Here is a 25,165-nt window from a genome sequence, read left to right on the forward strand (position 1 = left end):
AATAAAGCCTCACTGTGAGTGACGACGGTAATGTAAATTGACACATACACAATGCAACTCAGACGCATGCACAGACTACCAATAATTGCTCAACTGCGCAAACATCGGTACTGTATCCAGATCTGCATCAGGCCCCAAGTGGTAAAGATTTTGCCTAATAGATCACAAATTTGTACAATACACTATACGATTGGAGGATTCTTCCCTATTTATTATTGCTTACTCTGAAAATGGATTTATAGTGGCTGCAAACAACAATTATCTTGAAATGGCTCCAGAAATAATGTGCACGTCATAAAATAATAATTATTTCCCAATCATACAGTAAATACCTTTTTATTGCCCCTATTAGTAAGCAATTAATAGTGCTCCCCAGAGGTGTAGCGCGAAGCCATAGAGGCCAGAGCACGTGCATGTCACAGTGCCCTCTCCTGTACTGAAGTGTATCGGGGAGGGCAAATGTCCACCATGTGGGGGCAAGTTAAAGGAAAATAAAAATAAAAAGGGGCAGTATCAGACTAGTGCATGAAAGGCCCATTTAAATGCCACTCTAGCTCCACAGTGCAGATATCTGCCTGGGTCATTGGCACCAGCGGGCCCCCTGTCAGATGGGGCTCCATACATGAGTGTCTCTTGCATCCCCCTGATGGCTGCTCTGCCCCATGTGTTATTTTAATATCATAAAATAATAGTGCCTCATCATATCATTAATTATGATTTTTGCCGCCTTGATCTGTAAATAATAACTGCGCTCATTATAAGTGTATTATGCTTAGTAATGTTTTCAGCTTCAAACGAAATTTTGTGGTTTGTGTCTTTCTTAACATACAGAGTGCAGATGTGTCCACATACACCTACCCTCAAATTACGCCCTTTTTGTGTCTTTTCCACACTGCTAATGTGATGTAAGCACAAAGTACGCACAGCCTGTACACCACAAGTGGATATGCATATTATAGCAGTGCGACAAAGATAATAATCTAAGACAAGAGACTGGGGGCAGATATGATTTAGCTGCGCCATTTGTAGAGGAATCTTTTATATATGTTATATTTATACCTGGGTTGCCATTTATTGAAGATGGAGCTATAGATAAAGTTCAATTAACATATGTTTTATCATATTATATATATATATATATATATATATATATGCATATACATGCATACGTCTGAATTATGAAACTATGATTCCAGTGAGTTCAAACGCAAAGTTCAAGCTCTGATTAACTGATATTTTATTTACAGGCAAATCAAATATTACAGAATACGTTATACACAGTAGTGACATATATATACTAGTTATAATTATACTTCTTTATGCTTCCTTAAGACATATAAAAAAAAATTCCTCCTGCACAAGCTTATGTTCATTGTCCTCTTCTTCTGGACTCTGGGCCTAATTCAGACCCGCTCGCGAGCGCTGAGCGCTCGCAAGCGGGTCGATGTTGGCCAAGTGCGCATGCGCACGACAGAGGTGGCTCCGTCATGCGCATGCGCGAGACCCGTATAACGACGACCAAGCCGTCGTTATGGGTCTCGCACCAAAGGGGGCATGCTGTCGATGATGATTAACAGCACGCCCCGTTTGGTGGGCGTGCCGGGGGCGTGGCTGCCCAGACGGAGGTGTCCCCATGGGAACGCCTACCGTCTGGGGCCGGAACAACTGACATCACAAGTGATGTCAGTGGGAGTGCTTTTGGCTCTGATAGAGCCAAAAGCACTCCAGGGCTTGCGGCAACGAGACCCTACCGCAAGGGTCTCGTCGCAAACCCGATGGTCGCGATGGTCTTGACCATCGCGACCATCATTTTGGCCGCTCGCTATGGCTGTGGGTGGTCACCCACAGCTATGCGAGCGGCCAGGAGGCCACTCTTAAATTCAGAGGGACGGCCCTGATTCAGAGCGAGCGCTCTGTCAGAGCGTCCGGCTCTGAATCAGGGCCTCTGTGTTGTACTTTGCTAACCTCTCTCCAGACTGAGCTGCACCTATTTCCCAGTGCCTAATATCTATACTTCTAACTTCTCCATTAACTGGCATATCCTCATAGGTTTCAATGCAATAGGTAATTATAGGTTAGCCAGTTAAACTCCAAGGAGTTGTAAATCATGTTTGCTGGACTAAGTTGGATATTTCTGCTCAAGCAACCATGGTGTCATAAAATGTGGAATTTCTATTCATTAATAATTTTCCTTTGGTTGTGTTTTGATTTATTTGCCTGAGGTGTTACTGCGAAATTATGCTAATGCTGCAGCTGATGGGCTGTCTAATGCTGCAGCTGATGGGCTGTCTATTAAGATGTCCACCTGGTGCAGCTCTAATCTGCTGTGGTGCACACAAAGGTGCTCCATCAAGCGGACACCGGCCACACCATCGAACCTCGGAGCAAACCTATGGATCTCTCAATCTTCTGATAGGCGGAGCTAGCAGACATAGGTCCAATTGTGAGCTCCTTGTTACATGAGACCTAGAAGCACTTGTGCACCTCATGTTGTGTCCACATTGAAAGATTAGATTTTGTTTTGTGCGACAACATACTGTATTTTAGCCATGAAGTGATGGAGAGCACATTTATGGGCATATTCTGTTGTAGGGGCAACAGAGCCTTTATTTTACACATCCTTGCTGGAAGTAGAGATTGAACTATTAGCTGGTATGCAAGACAGTTACAACGTTCCCTCGATCTCATAATCTATTTAGAATATAAATTGGTGTGTTTGATAAGAAAAGTAAAGTTCAATGGAGGTGTCAGTGTTAAGGGGCTAGTAGCCCTGACATAGTAGGGATATTTTTTACACTGTCTACCAGATAGAGGGGTCTATGGGCCTGATTCAGAGCTGAACACTCTGACCAGAGCGCTCGCTCTGAATCAGGGCCCTCCTCCATGAAAATGGAGCGGCCTCCTGGCCGCTCGTATAGCTGTGGGTGACCACCCACAGCATATGCGAGCGGCCAAAAAGATGGTCGCGATGGTCTTGACCATCACGACCATCGGACTTGCGACGGAGACCCTGCGGTAGGATCTCCCAGCCACAAGCCCAGGAGTGATTTTGGCTCTATCAGAGCCAAAATCACTCCCACTGACATCACTAGTGATGTCAGTGGGGCCGGCTTCAGACGGTAGGTGTTCCCATGGGAACGCCTCCGTCTGGCAGGCACGCCCCCAGCACGCCCACCAAAGGGGGCGTGCTGTCAATCAACATCAACAGCACGCCCCCTTTGGTGCGAGACCCGGAGCGATGGAAAGTCCGTCGCTCCCCGTGTTTCGCGCATGCGCACGACGGAGCTCCCTCCATCGTGCGCATGCGCAGTGGGGAACATCGACTCGCTTGCGAGCGTTCTGACGCTCACGAGCGGGTCTGAATGACCCCCTATGTACTAAGGGGAGAAAAGGGGTAAAAAATGCTAGAGGCAGAGAAAATCCCTGTACATGCCGCTTCTCAGTATGTACTAAAGGGATTTTCTCTGCCTGTAGCCTGCCAGCGCTAAGTACAATATCGCACTGGACCTGGGGCACTTAGCGCTGCAATAAACACCTATGGCAGCGCTAAGTGTCCCAGGTATTACTAAGAGGAGAAGTCACTTAACGTCTGCTGACTTCTCCAGCGCTGATATCGCCTCTTGTAGCTGCCGTTATCTGCTTCTCCTCACTGGAAAAGCAGGACTTCAGCTGTGTCAGGTTGGCCGTTTTTAAATCAAGTTGTTTAAAAAAAAAAAGTCACTGCTGCTGCTGCCGGACGGAGCCTGGAGATGGTGAGTCACACACAGGGCTGTCAGGGGAAGGGAGTGTCACTGTCAGCTGTTACTGCCGAGGGGGTGACTTAACGTTCACCCTCCACGGCTGGTCTATTTTTAGTAAGTGCTGCGTTAGCCAGCTCCTGCTTCGCAGCGGTAGCAGGAGTGGCATTAACACAGCGTCTTAGTAAATAGACCCCATATTTTCATATGGACATGCAACTGAGCAGAAGTAGTCGCCAAGTGATTTTATGGGGAAATGTACAAAAATGTGGTGTACACCTCTGTATGTACAAGACAGACAAATAGTCACATTTGCATATAATAGAATTAGGTTTACGCTGATATGTTAATGACCCTCATTTGTCTTCTGAATGTAATAGAGATGTGTTGTCTACTGTATTTATAATGTATGTGGACTCTCTTTTTCCAGGAAGAACATTTGTGGACAAAATACCATTGAAATTGAAATTGTACCAGTATGGAAACTGCTCTTCAAAGAGGTTACTTTACACGCTTTTCTAGAAAATATATTTTTTTAAATCATCTTTAGTAAAAATATTACAGTATTACACAAAGTAACTAGTACCATATGATAAGTGCACACAGGCCTATTTTTCTGGAAAAATAGACTTTAAAATAAAACTTATCTTATTGAAACTACATTTTGGCCCAGGACATTACGCCATAATTAATGAGAGGTTCAGGAACTGAGGGCCTGATTCAGAGCCGGACGCTCTTGAAGAGCGCTCGCTCTGAATCAGGGCGTTTTTTTTCTTTTGCGGCCTCCTGGCCGCTCGCTAAGCTGTGGGTGACCACCCACAGCTTTTGCGCAAAGTTCCAGAGTAAGGAATAGTGGGCCTGATTCAGACCCGCTCGCGAGCGCTGAGCGCTCGCAAGCGGGTCGATGTTGGCCCAGTGCGCATGCGCACGACAGACCCGGCTCAGTCGTGCGCATGCGCGAGACACGGATAGCGATGGCCAAACCATCGCTATGGGTCTCGCTACAAAGAGGGCGTGCTGTCGATGGTGAGTGACAGCACGCCCCCTTTGGTGGGGGCGTGCCGGGGGCATGGCTGGCCACACAGGAACGTGGCTGGCCCATGGGAACGCCTACTGTCTGGTGGGGGCGTGCCGGGGGCATAGCTGGCCACACGGGAACGTGGCTGGCCCATGGGAACGCCTACTGTCTGGGGCCGGCCCCACTGACATCACAAGTGATGTCAGTGGGAGTGCTTTTGGCTCTGATAGAGCCAAAAGCACTCCAGGGCTTGCTGCAACGAGACCCTACCACAAGGGTCTCATCGTAAGCACGATGGTCGCGATGGTCTTGACCATTGCGACCATCTTCCTGGCTGCTCGCTATAGCTGTGGGTTGTCACCCACAGCTATACAAGCGGCCAGGAGGCCGCTCTAAAACTTCAGAAGGACGGCCCTGATTCAGAGCGAGCGCTCTGTCAGAGCGTCCGGCTCTGAATCAGGCCCTAAGTCCATAAACCCATATTAAAGGAACTCTCATAACCACAAGACAGTGATAAATAAGACATTTTAATTTGTTAATTTTATGTTATGCTACTCCCTATTATCTACTTCAGTACACAAATTATTAAAAATTTTTTAGCATTGTCTGCCCCTTTTCTTTCCTTAGTCAATTCAGAAATGTAGGATTTTATTCAATTACATAAATATATTCCACATATTTTCTCTGCAGTTTTCTTTCATTACATGCCCTTTCCGATCATATGAATTTAAGCCTATACTTTCATTTTTGCAATGTGTTAGAACTATTTTTTCTATGTCTAATGTTGTAACTATGTATGCACTTTGCTTCTTAATGTAGTAATAGCTCAAGGACCTTGGTTCCCTATTCTATTACAATACCTCCTTCCAAAGCTTTACTCTTTTCTTACTTTTATTTTTCTATTTAATTTGCCATTTGTGAATCACTTTTGTAACATTATATAATGTGAAGCAACATATTTCATAGATCAATAGCAGTTACTTCCATTGTATCTATCTATGTTTATTCTTGTTTTTACTAGGTTTTAAATCCTTATTATCTGTTTCAAGCCGCCACTCTTAGTCTGTGGATAGCGGAAGGATACATTGAATACTCTATAGTTATTATAGTGCTTACCGTGCTTTCCATCATTCTGACTGTTTATGATCTCAGACGGGTATTGTATGTTTATTTTACTATAATACTAACAACAGGGCCGTAACTAGGGTAGTGCACCCTGTGCCATGATGAAGGGCACCGCAGGGCAGGGGGCGCTGTTTGGGCTGTCAATTTTCCTGTTTATTGTCATTCTCACTTGTAGCTTCCTCTTCTGTTATCCCCAACGTCTCCTGGCCTCCCCTATCTCTTCCCTATCCCTTCCCCATGAGGCCATGGACCTTTTTCAGGTGCACTATCTTATGTCCCTGTTTAAAAAATGGGGGGGGGTGCCAATGCTCTCTCTGGCACAGGGCACCAAAAAGTCTAGTTACGGCTCTGACTAACAATTACTAGTAGTCAATAATATAACATTCATATAGCTACTCCTACTACTACAACTACTACTATAACTACTACTATTACTAATAATAATAACAAGTGTAGGGATAATGATAAAAAATATAATATTTCAGTGTTTTAAATAATAACACAAAAATATTATTGCACATATACAATACCTAGAATTCCTGGGATTTGTGTATTTCTAAAGAAGTAGCTTCACTGTGACAACAGTACAGTATATTAAAACATATACTTTAAAATTGCCTCTGTGTTTCCCACCATTACCCTCCTATCTCCCCTCATTAGAGGAAATTCAATTCAGCGTGATGCACTGCCGGACATCGCCGTAATGCCCAGCTATGCACATATCTGCCAATTATGGTAACTTCAATATCACCAGTTTTCCTGCTGACCTCGATAGGTATTTGAGGCAAAGCTTCTGATGTAAATTAATGTAATTTGCATTCCTCAACTGCAATTTATGTCCATCATATTGAATTGAATTCCCACCCATTGATTTGTTTAGCAATAACAATGGGTTGGGTACGGGATCCCGGCAGTCAGGATGCCGACAGTCAGAATACCGGCAGCATTCCGACAGAATTTTGTAAGTAATTCTAAACTTTACCCTAACCCACCTTTCCCACAGCCTAACCCTCCCCTCCTGCAGCCTAACCCTAACCCTCCCCTCCCGCAGCCAAATTCTGACCCACCACCTAGTGCCTGACCCTAACCCCTAACCCTAAAGTTAACCCTAACCCTAGTACTAGTTGGGATGTCAGTGGTCAGGATTCTGGAGCCAGCATTCAGACTGCTGTTGGGATACCGACTACATCCCATGATAATCACAGTGACTGTAGGAGTTAGGAATCATGATTTCTATTCTCACCAAAATGAAGTCATTTGCTATTTACTTTCTGTTTTATTTTCTGTTTTTATTTTTGGATAATGTAATTCTAGATAAAATTTTCTATGTCTAGATAAAATATCCCATGCATTTATAGAGTACAGTGGAGGGAGACTTTTCCGTAATATAATGTTGCTGCCTAGGGCAAGTGTATGTACAATAAGGGGGCTAACTGGACTTCTGGATTTAGATAGGATGACTTCACATAGCCTTGTGTAAGTAATTAACCTTAATAACCTACTAGTCATGCTTATCTCAAGATCTATCTGAGGGTGGGTTCACAGCTAAACGACCGGCAATCGTGCCGATGTTCAGGGCAATTTGCCTTCACCTTGGACATTGCATCATTGCTGGCACACACTTAGAAGATTTAATGAAAGATGGAATGATCACTGTTCAGTCCTTCATTAATTTGTACAGCCTCACATGCGCAGCACGGCTAATCACACGATATCGCATGCGACCGCGGGAGTGCTCAAATCGGGCATACACACTGCACGGCATACCTGATTTGTCGTTTCGATTTGGCCAAACACACCAGGACGATATCGGCACGACAAATCGGGCATATTGTGCAGTGTGTATGCCCGATTTGCGCGCTCACGCAGCATGGCCAATCACACGATATCGCATGTGAGCCTGTACATATTACTGTAGGACAGAACGGTGATCGTTCCGTCTTTCATTAAATCTTTTAAGTGTGTACTGGAAAGCATGCGATGTCCAGGGTAAAGGCCAATAGCCCTGAACATCGGCACGATTGCCAGTCGTTTAGGTGTGTACCCACCCTTAGGTTGTGCTTTAGATTTAACCACTGTGCACTTGTATCATGTACAGCAATCTGTGAAACTCAAAGCTCTGGTGGAGTCTAATAACAGTGCAGTGGTGACTGTCCACACCAGCAATGGGGGTAAGTCTATTTGCAGTATGGAAAACACAGAGGACCATATTAATGTATCAATCCCACTGTTATTCACTGCTTGAATAAAGCATGTTTGTAGTTCCCTTTCATTATATATTAATAAGAACAAGTGAAAGAATGAGTTTGAATGAAATGGGCAACACAGTAGAACAGTGATTGGCATTGCTGCCCACAGCAACTAGGGTTATGATTTTAAATCTCGCCCAGGCCAGGGTCCTATATGTATGGAGCTTGTATGTACTCCACATTTTTGCATGGGTTTCTACTAGGTATCAGGCCTCTCCTACTCTGCGGAGCCATCTTCCCAGTGATATTCAGGAAGATGGTGCATGCCCACAAGAGATCAAAGTCTCTGGCAGAGTACAAGGGTCTTTGCTTTCACTGTGCATCGCCATCTTCCTGTAGATGTCACTGGGAAGTTGATATCGCGGAGGAGGGGGTATCTGCTTGCCTGAACAAGGTAAATATATAAACCAAAATATATTTTGGGTGCAGGGTGCGTGGTGTGGGGCACACCTGGACCCAGGGGCCTGTGTGCACCGTACACCCTGCACCCATTATAAATAAGCCTATGGTCCTGCATTACATATTTAATACATTTGGTCAATCCATAACAGATGTGAAAACAAGCAGAAAGTGGCATTTCCCAAAGGGCAAATTTATTAATTGGAAGGTTTATGTGTGCAAACTGTGAATGAAGTACCAGACATTGACAAGTATCATTTTTATGTCGCAATCTGCCTGTGTCACAGAATTGTTTCTATTTATATGAATTGGTTCTGGTATATGCAAATACTATAAGGTGTATGCAACTTTGGCAACATTTAATTGCTGGGTTATTGCTATATTTAACAAACCTGATACTGTGCAAAAGTTTTTATTATCGCAACAGGGCACCTACAGTAATCGCACTCAAGGAGGATCTTGTTAAAGACTCCCACTTGTTATTTCATATATGTTTACTGTATGTCCAGCCTAATTTTATAATAATAATAATAATAATAAATGTTAAGTTTTAATATTATCAGATTTCACAACAAGTAGTGCCCCCAAACAAGAGTCTTCATTCCCTTTCTTTTGTCTATGTGAATAGTAACAATACAGATGCTCCTCACTTAACGACCTACCTGTTTATCAACCACTCAGACTTACGACCCCAGTCCGACCAGTTGGAAACAAGTCAAGCACTAACTAAAACATTAAAGTACATTCTATGACACACCCCAACGTTAGAGGGTGCGTGGCTGTGGTGCGGGACATACAGTAGACTCTGTCTGCCGTGAGGGAGGAGGCATGCTCTCGGAGGAGGTGGGGCACACACAGGCGCCCATCTCTCTATGCCCAAGCCCTGCTACTTCCTGGCTGCACTGCGGCTCCTCGCTTAATGACCAATTTGTTTAATGACCTAGTCGTATGTACGGAACTCAATTGTTAAATGAGGAGCATCCATATTAGTACTGTCTGCTAGTATTGCGTAGAGTAGGCACGCTATTCTGTCTTAAATAATCTGAGTGGCAGCAAGGCTTGGGCAACAAGCAACTGTTAAGAGTAGAGTGTTAAACTCCCTAATAAGAAAGTCAAAAGAGAAAAAAGGAAACAGCGCTGGTGGGTATTATCTCCTTAAGGTCAATTAAAATCCCATATGTGTCTTGGTCAATATATAAAACACATTTAAAATGTATCTGACAGTGTAATCATATACATTAAAATATATGCATGTATGAATGAACACATTAGCATTGAACCTTTGAATAAAAGAGCAGTGTATCCTCTATTCCAGTTAACTTTGAAAGTAGTTCCAAAGTCCTGTCAAACACACCATTAGATGATATGGTAGTGTGAGAATAAAACAATGTTCCTGTGTAATAACCGGTGCATGCATATATTTTAATGTATATAATTACACTGTCAAAGATAAATTTTAAATATTATTAAATGTGTTTATATATTTATTATATATTGCATATGGGATTTTAATTGATCTTTAAGATGATAATATCCACTAGCGCTGTTTCCTTTTTTGTCTTTATACTATTCTGTCTTGCCCATGTAAAAGAACAGATTTCAAGTTGAATTGTCTACTTGAATGCAGATAAACCAAAATAATCATAATTTATTTTTAGATTGTTGAGGTTGGGAGGCAAAGCCTCAACCGTGATTATATCGTTCATTGACTTGTTACATGATTTGTAAACCCCCCTCAAGCACATACTGTTATTGCACAAACCACTTAAAATTAGAATATTACTGAATCAACTTTTTGAAAGATTATAATTCTTTGAAGTGATAATTTCACAATTTCTGGAATTTTATTTGAAAATGAATTGTCAAGAGAAAAGTAAATAATACTGAAGAATACGGTACAAATAAATATCAGTAGTAGAACTAGACATAATTCAAATTTGACAAATGGATTTGTCAGAATCTAATTTATTGCAACCAGTAGTCTACCAATATTCTTCATAATTTTATAAAATTTTTCTTTTATTACCTACTCACTTGGAATGTCAAGGCTACCTACACATTTCCAGTGTCTCTCCTACACGCCGGGAAGAGGAGTGACAACTTTATATGGTGGGGGTGGGGCCATAATGAGGCTATTGTGGTGCCCCCCGTGCCTCACTTCACATCTGGCTGCCTCATTCCCATAGGAATGCATGATAGTGGGATAAAGAAAAATGTCCAAAGAGTAGTTTTTGAACTGTGTCATTAATGATGGGGATATTAAAATAAAGACCTACTTAATGCTCAACTGTAATAAATAGCCCCTGATATAAAAGCTTTCCATGCTCCTCTTTTTTGCCACTTTGTCTCATTAAATTATATTTATTTTTAGATAATTATGAGATGGAATCTAGGCACTTGGTTCCCGGTGATCTAATAGTTCTCACTGGGAAAAAGTTTTTCCTCCCCTGTGACTGCCTCCTGCTAAGAGGTAGTTGTGTTGTGAATGAAGGCATGCTGACAGGTAATTATGTCTGTGCTCTATATACGTGTTAGTGTTGTTCTGTTTGCTGAAATAATTATTCTTTAACCTAACAGGTAGATGAATGGCTCCAGGTGTAGATGCCTGGAAATAATTTTAAGATTAATATAAACAAGCTGGGTTGTACCCGAATATTTCAGTATATTTCATTGGCATTTACACACCACATAAGCCAACCTTGTGTGTTTTGCCATGTGTAATAACATTGTAACATAGTCATAATATCGTTTGTTTTTTCTTAATATAAAAAATGTTAACAAAACACACAGAATATTTATTATTGTTTATGTAACATGGTCTTTCATTAGGAGAAAGTATCCCGGTCACAAAAACACCCCTTGACCATGTGACAAACTGCACTCCATGGAAAGAACATAGCGGGGAAGATTACAAAAGACATGTGCTCTTCTGCGGGACTGAAGTCATTCAGACAACGCCATCCGGTTCTGCTCCTGTAACAGCTGTTGTTATGCACACTGGTTTGTGACTTATATCTGTAATACGTTCTTAGTGTGTGTTTCTGCATAGAGAACTATTTCAGAGCTACTTATTAGGAAGAGCTGAAATGCACCAGGGGACATCTCCAGGGTTTATGTATGATTTCATTGCACCTAAATGTACAGTATCCAGCTTGTTCCCCATTCTTGACTAAAACGGCTTCTTTTGCATTCCAAATAGTTGTCTGCAGTTAGAAATGGGAAAAGAACACAGAGGGCATTATTAAATGTTAGTGTGTTGACAAACACTCCTATGTAGCATAGCTGTTTTTAAATTAACTAAAAGGAAATAAATAAAAGAACATTAAGGGGCATATTCTATTAGCTGCGTTTACCCGAAGTGCAAGTTAACGTGGCCGACTGCAAGTTTTTTCATATTCAATTAGTCAAGCAAATTTAGCCACTGTAATTTTCAGTAGGCGAAAACATTGGGAAAATAGTTAGTTATTTTAAGGTAAAAATGTTCGGCCCCTGGGACCTCCCCAAAATGATTAATTAGGCACTTATTAGTTTTTACTTGGCTTAATTTAACCAATAATTACATGTCATATTTGGGTTGATATTCTGCAAAATGCAGAATAATGGGTTCAAATATGTGGGACAGGGCTTTTTAAGTTGCTTAAAATGACACAAAAATCAACTTGCATTCTTATGCGCCTCAAATTAATGTAGAACGTTTATTTGCAGGAAAAAAAACCTTCTTTCTATAATGTTTAAACTGTTATTAAAAATCATCCATTTGAACCCCAAACATTACCTAATGGCCACTATTATCTATACTATTAGCCATATTTATTTGCTCTTTTTTAGAGTGCAGGCTGATTTTTTTCTATTTCACTATACACTTAACACAGCTATTAACAGCCTGGATTACCATGCAAATGCTTTTTCCATTTCCGAAGCGCGCATAGCCAATCTAAGTGAAAATTAGGCACGATAGGCACGTTAATTACAGCCACTGTAAAAAAATAAATGACTGCAGATAACTGAATATGTCTCTATATGTTAAACTTATCTAAAGAACTTACACTTGAACAGTGTAATGTATTCATTAAATTAACTTACTTCACTAAGTTTTTTAATGTAAACTTTAGGGTGAGTCTTAAGGTGGGTACACACTGCAAAGATATATCTGCAGATCAAGTGACCTGCAGATATATCTGTAGATGATGGTCGGTGATATACACTGAATGACCATCACCTTCCAGGCAGCAGAGAATCCCATTGGCCGAGGTTAGCGCCACGACCCCCTCTCCTCGGCTACTGCTGCATGTGTACGGGCGATCGGCTGATCGCCCGTACACACTTGCTGATGGACAGATATATCTGCAGATATATCTACAATTGGCTGTGCAGCACAGCCGACGCAATATGTCTGTGAATTACGTTGTTCACAGACATATCGCTGGTACACACTGGCAGACGAGCACCAGATATATTGGCCATTCAATTGATTGGCCAATATATCTGTCAGTGTGTACCCATCTTAACCTTCATGCAATGCTGATATTCAATTATAGGTGGGCAACTAGAATGCTACAAGTAGAAGCACCGCCTCGTCATACCATGCACATAAGTAATATCTAGTGCAGACAATTTGTAAATAAAACTATTTAGGGAAGGACATTGGTCAGTGCTGATCTTACAAGAAGAAACAACATGGTGCAGATCCATCTTGTAATACTTGATCGAGCCCCAATAATATACAGTATATTTGAATTGTTGCTTGACTTTATGTCCAGGAAAGGGCTCAGTTGTGGACTTCCCACAATGTCTTTATCTACTACTAATAGTACCAGGTAAGCAGCAATTACATTTAATTGCAAAATATTAAATGTAGTTTGAAATATGTACACAGTACATTCTTGAGTTTATGCAAATTTGTTTTGAGTACAAGTTTGTGATTAGTGTTCAAAGATTGTGAATGCATTTGATGTTCGTCAGTTACATTAAAAAAGTGTTAAACGTATACATTAAGCTTAAACATGGGCAAATCTGTTCAACTTGCTCACATTTTTCATTCTTTCTAAAGTTTAATGATTTTCAGACTTTAGATGCAATTTGATGAACCAATTTGAGAAGCACTTTAAAAAAAATAATAATTAGCCTCCACCTCCATTTGAAAATTAATCTGCACTGCTAATATAAATCAAGGAAGTTATGATGGTTTAGGGTTTATGCCTTAAAACTGTTACAGGAAGCTTTAAGCCATGATATCACAAAAACACTAAAAGCAACATTTAGCCTTACACCATGTCAACTGTTTTTGAAATATGTTATATAGTCCCAGTGGGGACTTTTGACTGTTTTTGGTGTTTCAATGCAGGTTTCAACACAGCCAAAGGAGATATGGTGCGATCAATTCTGTATCCCAAACCTATGAATTTCAAGCTGTACCGAGATGCTACTAGGTTTCTGATGTGCCTATTTGGGATAGGCATGATTGGCTTTATATACTCAGTGGTTGTATTCGCCATTAAAGGGGTAATTTAACAAAAGTTTACATAAGATGTATCAGTAATTTAAATGAAAGTGTATTTATACAATACTGTGTATTCTGTATTTTTAATCTTCTTTGAGTAGTCCAACATTTCAATGGTCACTTCTCTATGAAATGCTTTTTATCATCTTGCAATGTTCATCTCCATACTTTTGTAATGAAGTGTGCAATGTGAAGTGGTGCAGAATAAAATAGTGACTAGCATAAATATAGAATTTGATAGTCAAGCACTTATGTATTCTTTGCATATTGTCATTTATACTACAGATGTGTCCTCATTCACTTAGCATCTTTTTGCCAGACATTTGGCGCAACATAGCTGCTTTACCATGAGTAGCGTAGCATACTTTTTCCTACATTTTGCAGCTTATTCACATTATAGCCACATGCAAAGCTGTTAACAGTGCATCAGAGAAACTAGGCTACTACTTTAGTCGCAGATTAAGTATAAGGAAACATAGCAGGTATAATGGCCACAGCCACTTGTATCAGGATCATTTTTACACGGCCTTGAGACTTAAGGTAGTTGCACACAAAAGTACAAATACTGCCAGCCCCAGTGGTCAGTGTATGATTGCAATGTGGTTTTGTTGAGGAGTGACCTTGCTGGGAGGGGGCATGGCCTCACAGCACACCCCTAGTTACAGCACTATGGGGGTATGCCCACCACTCCCAGAGATGCCAGGCTGCCTCAAGAGACTCTCCCTACACTGCCAGCTCCTCCTCAGTGACCTGGCGCCAGGCATTGCACTGTGATATTAGTGTGCAGTGCCTGGCTCCCTATCACTGAGGACGAGCCCGAATTCTGGTGTCACCCCCTTGGAGAGTGACAACCTGCACCCCCCTAGTGACGCCACTGTTTGGTGTGATTAGAACATAGGTGTATAAGGACACATCTGTTTATAACAATACAGTTTAATCTTTGTTTTATAATGCTGTGTGTTTCAGGAAACTGTACGCGATATTATTGTCAAGTCATTAATTGCAATCACATGTGCAATACCGCCAGTGCTTCCCGCTGCTGTGGCAATAGCCATCATATACACTCAGAAACGACTCAAGAGAAAAAAAATATTTTGCATTAGTCCGCAGAGAATCAATGTGTGTGGGAGAATAAATCTGGTTTGCTTTGATAAGGTAAGAGTTATGGTTCAACAACTTGCCAACTCAATATATTGTATATGTCCTGTCATGCAAAGTCTGTAGATATGGTGGCTAGGCAGTGTATTTAATAATAATGCCACCTGAACCAATCTTTGTCTGCAACTGTTCTCTGATGGTGATCTGGAACCATTATAGATCAGTAATGTCTCTAAAACTTTCTCCAATATGGGCTAGCCCTATAAGACAACCCAATCTGCATGTCTCCTACCTTTTAATGGGAATATATATATATAATTTCTGAGCACCAAAGAAAGCATGGACCAAGTGGTGTCACCCCAGTGTGATACAGTGAAAAAATAAAAAGTTTAATAAAATATAAAATTGTGAAAATATAAGTAAAATTAGATAAAAAAAGATGCCTTGCTTTGGTAATGCCACATAACCAATTGATGCTCTGCAAGAATCCTATACAATGCTAAAGATGGTACATAATAATAAAAGGGAGGGAGGGTCTATTTACATTCTGTTTTGGGGTTATTATGCATATTTGAGGTAAAATAAAAAAGTAAAAGTAAATAAGCAATACTAATGATCAACGACATTCTGATTTTAACACTTCTGTGTATTACTTTTTCTTAGACTGGAACTTTAACAGAGGATGGTCTTGATTTATGGGGGGTGGTCTCATCCAGTGAAAGCAGGTAATTATTTTAGACTGTTAAAGAGTAAAGTTTAATAGATTGTTTTAACTGGATCTGGATTTCATTCTTGTCCTATAAACATCCAATCATATATTTCTAAGACATGTCATTTATGGTGTTGGTCAAGTTTGGATGTTTTCCACGTCACAGTAATGCATAGGCGCAGCTTATCAATTATGTGAAATTGATGGTGGCCAATCATTTCAACATATAATAATAGTTAGAAAACTGAATCAATAAAGAACAAATAAACTATGTATTATAGAAAGAGCCTTTTTTTATTTAATTTTCAGAAATGTCTGACACATTTTTTTAATTTGTCCTAACATCTCTGTACAGTCTCAGTTTTTTTTAGATCACAGCATGTTGCATTTTTATGCCATTTAATATTTCAGTCTAGGTGAGAGCATCAAAACAATGGACTTTTTTCAGAAAGAGGTGTGTTTGACACCTGAATTTAAGCTCTCACAAGCAGGCCCTTCTCCCTTCAATACCACAGCTTTGGGTTGGGGCCACCTTGCTGCTTGTTTGGGTATTATGACCAGGGCAGTCGAGACAGCCACGTGACCCGGGTACTGAAGGGGGCATGACCAAATCCTGAAGTGTGGCAACACTCCCTCCAGAAAATGAAAAATACTATGCCCTGCCCTAAATAGCGGCACTGCCCGCTACAAAGGGGGACGTATGTCACCCTCAGCCACTGTCCCAAGCCTCCCCCTGGCCCCCCCAGGAGGCATGGCCAAGGCAATTAGTACCCCCCCCCCCTTGGCACCCCTGATTATGACTGCTGCAGCATCAATTTTTATAATCCTTGAAAATGCTCTGCAATATTTTGTACTGTAAGTGACTATTTTATTATTTTGTTCCTACTGTTTCTGTTTCTGTACTTTGTAAGGTGCTGCAAACCCCTTGTGGTGCTTTATAAATAAAGAATAATAATAAAAAAATAATAATAATTGTCTGTATCAGTTTGACAGGATCCGCACATCAATACTCTGTGCTATTGAGGGATTCTGCTCCTTACACTTTATAAAGCTGACCATAGACTGTATGATTAATGCAAACATGCATGGATCGGATGAGGGCAGGATCAACCGCACAATAATCCACGTGCCTCCATACACTGCAAGATGTATGGCGTTGAAACTCATTTCAAAGCATGGAGTCAACTAAACGATGGTTGAAAGGATCGGGCAGGATTGATAACCAAATGATCCAGATTATCATTCGTGTCCATACATGTCCATACACTGAATGATAATAGATTAAAGCAGATATTTTAATGTTTAGTGTATGGCCTGATTACTCGCAGTAGGTGGTTTCCTACCTGCCTCCATTCCAATTCTCATATCATGACTTTGCATTTACAATTCAGTTATGTTCCCACTAATACACTCACATAAGTGGACAGGACCCTGCCTCAAGAATAATCTGCATATCCATCCCCTGCAATATATTAATCATGCGATTGGCTATGGGTTGTAATTATGTCATCATCTTCAAAACTGTGGACAATCATTATTAACAGAAAATGAAGACTGAACCTAATCAAATGCATCTCAAAATGCACCAATGTTTGTGACTGATTTTCTAAGTTTTTGTGGTGAGAACTGACTGATCTTTGTTTCTCGTGTTTAGATTTCAGAAAGTTCACATATTTACAAATGGGAATAGTTTGCCATGGTGTCCACTACTAGGGGCAATGGCCTGCTGCCACTCACTCATCATTTTAGATGGTAAAATTCAAGGAGATCCTTTGGACCTGAAGATGTTTGAAGGCACAAAATGGGTAATGGGACGTAACACCATCTATTTCCTCCTGCAATTGCTAAATTAGGAGTTTGTGATTTTATACATATATCTCTAAACTTTCCCTGAGTTGTGACAGTGAGTAATCCTTTTAAATTGAGACTGGCCTGTCTAAATCGGGACAATTGGGAGGTATGTAGTGGTTACTCGGTAAGGGACTCTGCGGCCCCAAGAGTTGTCATTTGACTTGAGAGACCTGTTTGTTTTTGCACATTTATAAATAATAATAATTTGCTGTACAATATGACACATTTTAATATGCTGTATTCAGTAAAAATAGATTTTCTACATACTGTAATTCACAAGAAACGTGTTATAATTCTCTGTACCTCCCTTTTATCGAATAATAATAATTTTGCAACATTCATAACAGGTCTGAGTTTGTTATGCAACTGCTTATTGTGTTTGCTTTAAAGCAAAGTGATAAACTACATTTATAATCATTACTTTACAAAAATAGAAAAGGTTTTAAACAAATGTGCACATACAGTAGGTCAATGAATACAAGTAATCAGACCTCAAAACAGATTCGCACTGCGGCCCTAACTGTGTGGATTTGTATATTATCCCCATGATTGTGTGAGTTTCCTACGGATACTCTGATTTCCTCCTACAATACAGAAAATATACTGGTAGGTTAATTGGCTCCCAAGAAAAATTAACCCTAGTGTGTATGTGTGTGCATGTACATGTGGTAGGGAATATAGAGTGTAAGCTCCACTGGGGCAGGGACTGATGTGAATGGCCAAATGTTCTCTGTAAAGCGCTGTGGAATATGTGTGCGCTATATAAATAACTGGAAATACATAAATTAAATAACGTACAGGTATGTTATGGTAGCGTTCTAGGCATGATGATGAAAGAAGTTCCATACACAGATGCTCAACTGTTTACATAGGATGCCAAACTCAGATGTAGAAACTGCACCTGCCATAGGGCATTGGTCCGTCTAGAGATGTACTAATTGTTCTTTCAGCATCTATGGACACTGAGCTTCTCAGTTCATGCACATTTGGACACAGATGTACACCAGGGAAGGGCTTAGCAGCGGCATTTGCATTAAGTTGCCGGTGGGCGGCCACCAATAGACACAGACATGGCTGCGTCTAAAGGCCCCCACACATCAGAAGGATCGGCGCAATCCTGCGATTGGATCAGAAACAGCGATCCGCCCGTCAGAAATGCAGACTGGGTGACATCGATGTTCCGCGATCCGTCGCAGGATCGGTGAAATTCTGCATGTTAAATTTCACTGATCTGCCAAACACAATAATTTTTTGATCATGAGAGGCAAATCTGTGAAATTGTTGGATTTCACCGATCCGACGACCCGGCATCTCTGGATCGCCACATCGCGGTGATCCGTCTCTAATGTATGGGGGCCTTATCTCAGAGTCAGTCCCTAAATGTCTCTTTAATTAGGTCCATAGATGGATTTATTAAGGTAACTAATTTTTCATGTGTTTGATGTGCAGCTTGCAGACCATACAGTTTGTCAAAGACAAAATCCACACATCCAACTATATGGTTTAAAGGTGGCAAAGCTGAAACCCCCATGATAACTGCTAGAATTGGTATAACTGGTAAGGTGCAACACACACAACGATTATTTGAACGTTTAACGATATCGTTTAACGATAATCGTTTGAAAAAATCGTTCACTTTCTGAGTCAAACGATGAACGATTATTGTTCATGCGCGTTCACGTTTGTAGTTTGTAGTTCAGTCAGACTTGTCAACTCAACGATTTTCATTAAGTTAATATGCAAAAATCGTTTGTAGTTCATAAAAATCGTTCATTACATTTAAATGAACATAGTAAATGAACAACTTTTGTAAACGATTTTAGTTCATTTTTTCAAGGTAGAAAATCATTTACTAAAATCGTTCATTAACTCAATCGTTGTGCGTGTATGCACCTGTAGTGTTTATCGATTTTAGAAAAGAAGGGGGGGGACAGCAGCAGGATGTGGTGTGGCTGTTGTGCATATTAGAGATGGGATGTCCATGGAATTTCTCTCTGATCAGAAGATAATTTAGAAAAGTGCAGAAGATTTCCCTTTTAGGTGCACTCATTGACTGACAAAAATTTGTCTAAAACTTAACTTTTAATAATTAAATAAGTAAATGAACAATAAATGGACTCCATAATACACACAAAAAAAGAAAGAAGGACATACAAAATTCCTTAAACATAAAAATACTCGCGCAGCCAGCTTATAAGCATGTTGTTGTGGTATTAATCTGAATAGGGACAAACTAATAATGTTGTCCTCTATATTCAATAAAAACTCTGTATTATATATAAACCTATCAGTTTAGGTAAAATACTTTCATATATCTAGATTGTAATGTATTCATCCAAGGTTTATTTAGAACAAAAAAAGGTGCCTCAGAGCCTCAATTAAATTACCTAATCAGGGTTTAATTATAAGGTTACATGGGGTAATTTAAATAGATGTGATATTATGCAGCAAAATAACCTTTCCCGAATGTATTTATGAGATTGAGACAGAAAGTAATATTATATCTTGTCTTGGCTACAGGAGAATTATGAGTCCAATAATTAGGGTAATGGTTATTCAAATTCACCTTTTTTTGTTCTAAATAAACCTTGGATGAATACATTACAATCTAGATATATGAAAGTATTTTACCTAAACTGATAGGTTTATATATAATACAGAGTTTTTATTGAATATAGAGGACATTATTAGTTTGTCCCTATTCAGATTAATACCACAACAACATGCTTATAAGCTGGCTGCGCGAGTATTTTTATGTTTAAGGAATTTTGTATGTCCTTCTTTCTTTTTTTGTGTGTATTATGGAGTCCATTTATTGTTCATTTACTTATTTAATTATTAAAACTTACGTTTTAGACAAATTTTTGTCAGTCAATGAGTGCACCTAAAAGGGAAATCTTCTGCTTTAGAATCATTCCTTGATTCTACACACAATATAACTATATATTGACCTTTTTCCCGTGGTGCACCACCAGCCACAAGGTAATTTAATACAAGGTCTATGATAGGACAATAAATATATTGATAATAGGCTGGGTATATTAACAAATTCATTTTCTATTTATTCCTGTGCGGATTCAAAAAAACTTTACCCCTTGTTTTGTAATTTAGAAAAGTGGCCAGTCTTCAAATAGCATCAACACATCATGTGTTGTGGATCTCTTTAATCATGCACAGGTATTGTTAATATGTTTTGCTGACTCAATAATTGTCCCACCTGCTTCCACAGACAGCTCTCAGCAATTGATTTGCAGCTACCAATTTTTGGCTATCTAAAATTCTTGCAGCAAATCCTGTTGGTGTACTCTGTGTTGTTAATAGAGCATAATAATAATAATAATAATAATAATAATAATGTGATACTTCCTCCGTAAGGTGACAGTGTGTACATGATAGAGGTAGGTGTATATTTCATTTTATTATGTCTAATGGGACAGTGATTTCTATGTTTTTAACTAATTAAAAGACTCTCATTTGGATTTAGGGCCTGATTCAGAGGTGGACGCTAATGCGTACGCAGCCGCGCTTTCCCGCTCACGCAGCTGTGAAAATATGCTAATGTTAGCAAAGATCACCCAAGGATAAAGACACCCACTGTTGCCTTCGTACGCATAAATATCGGTAACATCGAAGGACATCGGTGCCATTTTACCCTTGCGGCAGGTCTGAGGTAGTTCTACCACACAGGGCTGCGTATGCACTTGCAGTGGCAAATTTATGCGCGCCCACGTAACGGCGTTAAAACGCCCAGGCGCGCATGCATTTCCTTAACCACCCCCCGTCAACACCCCCAAATGGTCACTTCATGTCAATCAATCTGAAATGGGCCTCCGTGGTCTGCGGGATCGCACAGCTGCCTTCGCGCACTGCGATGCATGCGCAATGGCAAACTCTGAATCAGGCCCTTATTTCCTAACATTACATTTAGGACAACATTTGCAGCAACAACAACAACAACCTGTAACTATTTACCTTTTATATGGTTAGTGCTAATTACACAATGAAAGAGAGCGTTAAGTTGTGATGGTTTATTGCAGGTTTTGCCAATAAATATAATGTTACTCCTATGTTTCTCTCATCATAAACTATTGTACACATGTACTTGGACAATACACATCTAACACTTTATTAAATGCTGCTCTAGGAAATAGATCAAACATGTGAAACGGATCATTCTGAGGATAATTCTAGAGCGCGCCATCTTGTTGTGAGACCAGTACGTGGCTCCAGTGCAGTAAGTACCATAAAGTGCAAGATTCCTCCTGGCACAGAAAATGTTACAGAACCCAATAATCACATGTCAGTAATTTATACTTACGTAATTTACACATGCATCATAGGTTGGAAGAACATTGAGGAAAACATGTTTTCTTTCCTCAGAGCTAAAGGCTGGGATTTACTAAGATAACCCATATTTCATGTGTAGGAAAAAAGTTCAGAAAAACAGCAGTTAAGAAAGGTCTCTTACCATACAGATATAGGCTGGGAATTACTAAGCTAACCCGTATTTCATGTGGTTTGATGTACTCTTCTCCCCGATTAACCTCTTTTTGGGGGAATTGTAAATGCGGCAAGAACTAGATTCCCATTCATTCTTATTAAAATTCCATTGCCTTACCAAGTAGGAGGAATATTTTCCTGTCTGTTAGTACAACTTAATAATCTTTGTCTCTTGACTAATGGGATGTAGGTGTTGTTGATACAGTAAGTCAAGACTGATCCTGATCCAGATTCTGGTTTGATCTTGTGTTTTGGTATATCAGGGAGTTTCCCCATAATTCATATCCCCAACTGAAATGTGGCAGGAGCACCCTTTTCCCCTGTGGCATACATAAAAAAAACCCTAGTGAACAAATAAATGCAATCATGAATTAGTCTGGTATAGTGCACTGATTTAATGTCCTATAGTCCACACGCATTCTTATTTTCCCATTTTTCTTTCTGGTCACTACAATGGGAGATGCAAAGGGGCTCTCCGAATTGTTGATGATCTGACTTTCTAATAGCCACTTTAGATTTTCTCAAACATCTTCAAAATCAGTGGGTGTTAATCATCAGGAATATTCTCTAAATGGAGTATTATCATTTAACTTAATACAATGTTCTACACTGGTTGTCACTCCCAAGTTACACTCTCCAAAGGAATAACAAATCCAACATTTCCAAATTTCAGCTACTACATGATGTTTTTTGTCAATGGGATTGTCACTCTTATCTCAAGCTTATCTCAAAAATTCAGCTAACCCTGACATTCCAACTGATTATCAATGGCCTGAATCTGGCTGCTGGTCATTAGACAGTTGGGTTATACAGAAGAAACACAGTAATTCTGCTCTCCCTCACCCCCAGACACCAAATTAGTTTTGGTCCCAACAATTATAGGCAACTCACTTAACTCACTTCTTTTCTCAGGAGATTCTGGGCAAACTAAAGCAATAAAATTTGTTAGCCACCCTAAATATATGGTCTGAAAATTCTATTGATTAAACAATGTATATTAGGAGTACCATTGCTCAAACATAATGTATACAGGGTATCCTCTGCTCATTACAATGATACAACTCTCTCTATTTACAAAAGCCATCACAAGTGGAGTAGGCCCCTTCAACCCATGTGGCAAAGAACTACTCTACCTAGAGCTCCCCTTTTCACACACATTTATTTTTAGAGAGCCTGTGAAGGGTTCATGGGTCTCTCATCTATTTACCTGATGTGATGATGCTCTGTCAATATTAGCAGTGGATGAACAGTATGGTCCACAGTTTTGAGGACATTTTAATGTACAGTGTCCTGATCTACCACATTTAAAACACCCTCTTATGTAAAAGTTTCCTCCCCCTCATTGACACCTATAGGAGTTTGTAGATGTGGTTATTTAGGAAGAGCTATTAATACTGCTGAGTATCCTCACTTACCACTTCTCTCAGGTTTGAAATGAAAAGAAATTGGTACCTGTGTTTTTCTGGTTGAATCTGCTGACTTTCATTCCTCCCCTCGATTGCCGTAATACAGCAGGAATAACATTGGATTCCAGTGAGTTTTCAGTAATAATAGGAACACCACAAGTTACTCCACATTTTCCTCTCACTTATCCACAATTTAAAGTTGGATAATTTCACACAAATGTTACTGTGTGTAATGAGAAACCCCCATACACCTATTGGGATACATCCAATTTTGTTGGCACCAAGATACATTTAGTAATGTCCTCCATTTTGTTCTGTTATCAGCTCTGTTCCTGGTTTATATGTTGTTTATCAGTTCCCAGCAGTGCCTCCAAATGATACCCAGGCTTATACTAAATGTAGGTAGTTAAGCCAGGTTATGAGATCTTCTTACTGTTGTCTTCTGTCATTGGTGCCTCCACCCAAGCCCTCTCTAAACCATCCAGCTGTAGGAACTTCTAGCTTTCAGTCTTGACCAATTATGATTCCATAAACACCCATACCCAAATATATATTTAATTCAAATAAAGCAGGTCATTCACCAGGCTTGTAGAAAAATAATTGTACTCCATGTGTAAAAATCAGCCAGGTACAACTATCAAAAGATTACAGATGTTTCGATCCCTTGAAGGATCTTAATCAATGCAATAATGAAAAGTGACACCTACCTAGTCCAGAGTCTGCCTTATAAAGTTATATGAAATTCCTATACTGATTACTCATGTCTTACACATAACAAGAGCCAGAAGTGCTGGTAATTCCTGTTCCTTATGTTCCACTGATAAACCCAAGATATCAGAACCATGAAGGCAAGAGCATCTAGCAAATATAACTAACCACAGCACATCAGCCACTTAATGCAGAGGATAGGTATTAAATCAAAACCGTTGCTAACAGAGAAATGTGTCAAATAGCCAAATCACTTCAGGCACATGCGTTCCATGCACTATAAGTCAGAGGGCAATGTGTGTCAGGTTTAGCTCAGACAAAAGGGGGCATATCATGTGAAACTTACATTTTCAGAGAAACAAAAATGTGAAGTATTGCAAAAATATATATAATTACTCAGTTGGTGCAAATCCAGGTTTGATTGTAAATCAATGAAGTAGGTAATTATCCTCAAAGGTATTTGTCTCCACCAAAGGTATTAGAGAGATCAGATACTGTCTACTGCCCCAAACAAACTATTCTGGCACATAAACTTGACATGCAGATACATTTGTCTTTGCAGTTAGACCTCACTTATATACCATCCATGGGAGTTTTCAATTGATAGTCTTTAAGCTGTTATAACTGTATTTAGCTGTAGGGAGGTACACTTCCATAAAGGTTACTATAGCTTGAAACCCTTCTATATGCTTTATGTTATATTAAAGTATGCTCTTCCTAGCTAGAATAGTCTTTTATTTGCCTGCTTTGATATCAAGGATTGCTCCTGAGTCTCACTTAAGATAAATATCTCACTTTATTTGCAGCTGTCAATTATGAGACTGTTTATTCAGTAATAGAATTAGGTCCATTTTACACTGGACAG

At 39.9% G+C, this 25,165-nt stretch overlaps 1 protein-coding gene across 1 annotated transcript in view; it reads left to right on the forward strand.

Moving 5' to 3' along the window:
* LOC148508308 (putative cation-transporting ATPase 13A4) overlaps positions 1-25,165 on the forward strand; it is a 131,808-nt gene that overhangs the window by 35,620 nt on the left and 71,023 nt on the right. Inside the window, exons 6-15 of the mRNA XM_088444763.1 lie at positions 4,168-4,237; positions 5,777-5,911; positions 7,979-8,051; positions 10,900-11,031; positions 11,358-11,528; positions 13,873-14,030; positions 14,995-15,183; positions 15,790-15,851; positions 17,490-17,640; positions 21,831-21,920. Coding sequence (XP_088300889.1) covers positions 4,168-4,237; positions 5,777-5,911; positions 7,979-8,051; positions 10,900-11,031; positions 11,358-11,528; positions 13,873-14,030; positions 14,995-15,183; positions 15,790-15,851; positions 17,490-17,640; positions 21,831-21,920 — 1,231 coding nt within the window. The remainder of the gene's footprint in view (positions 1-4,167; positions 4,238-5,776; positions 5,912-7,978; positions 8,052-10,899; positions 11,032-11,357; positions 11,529-13,872; positions 14,031-14,994; positions 15,184-15,789; positions 15,852-17,489; positions 17,641-21,830; positions 21,921-25,165) is intronic.

Source organism: Taudactylus pleione, unplaced genomic scaffold, assembly GCF_031769625.1.
Source record: "Taudactylus pleione unplaced genomic scaffold, aTauple2 ptg000372l, whole genome shotgun sequence".
Classification (NCBI taxonomy): Eukaryota; Metazoa; Chordata; class Amphibia; order Anura; family Myobatrachidae; genus Taudactylus; species Taudactylus pleione.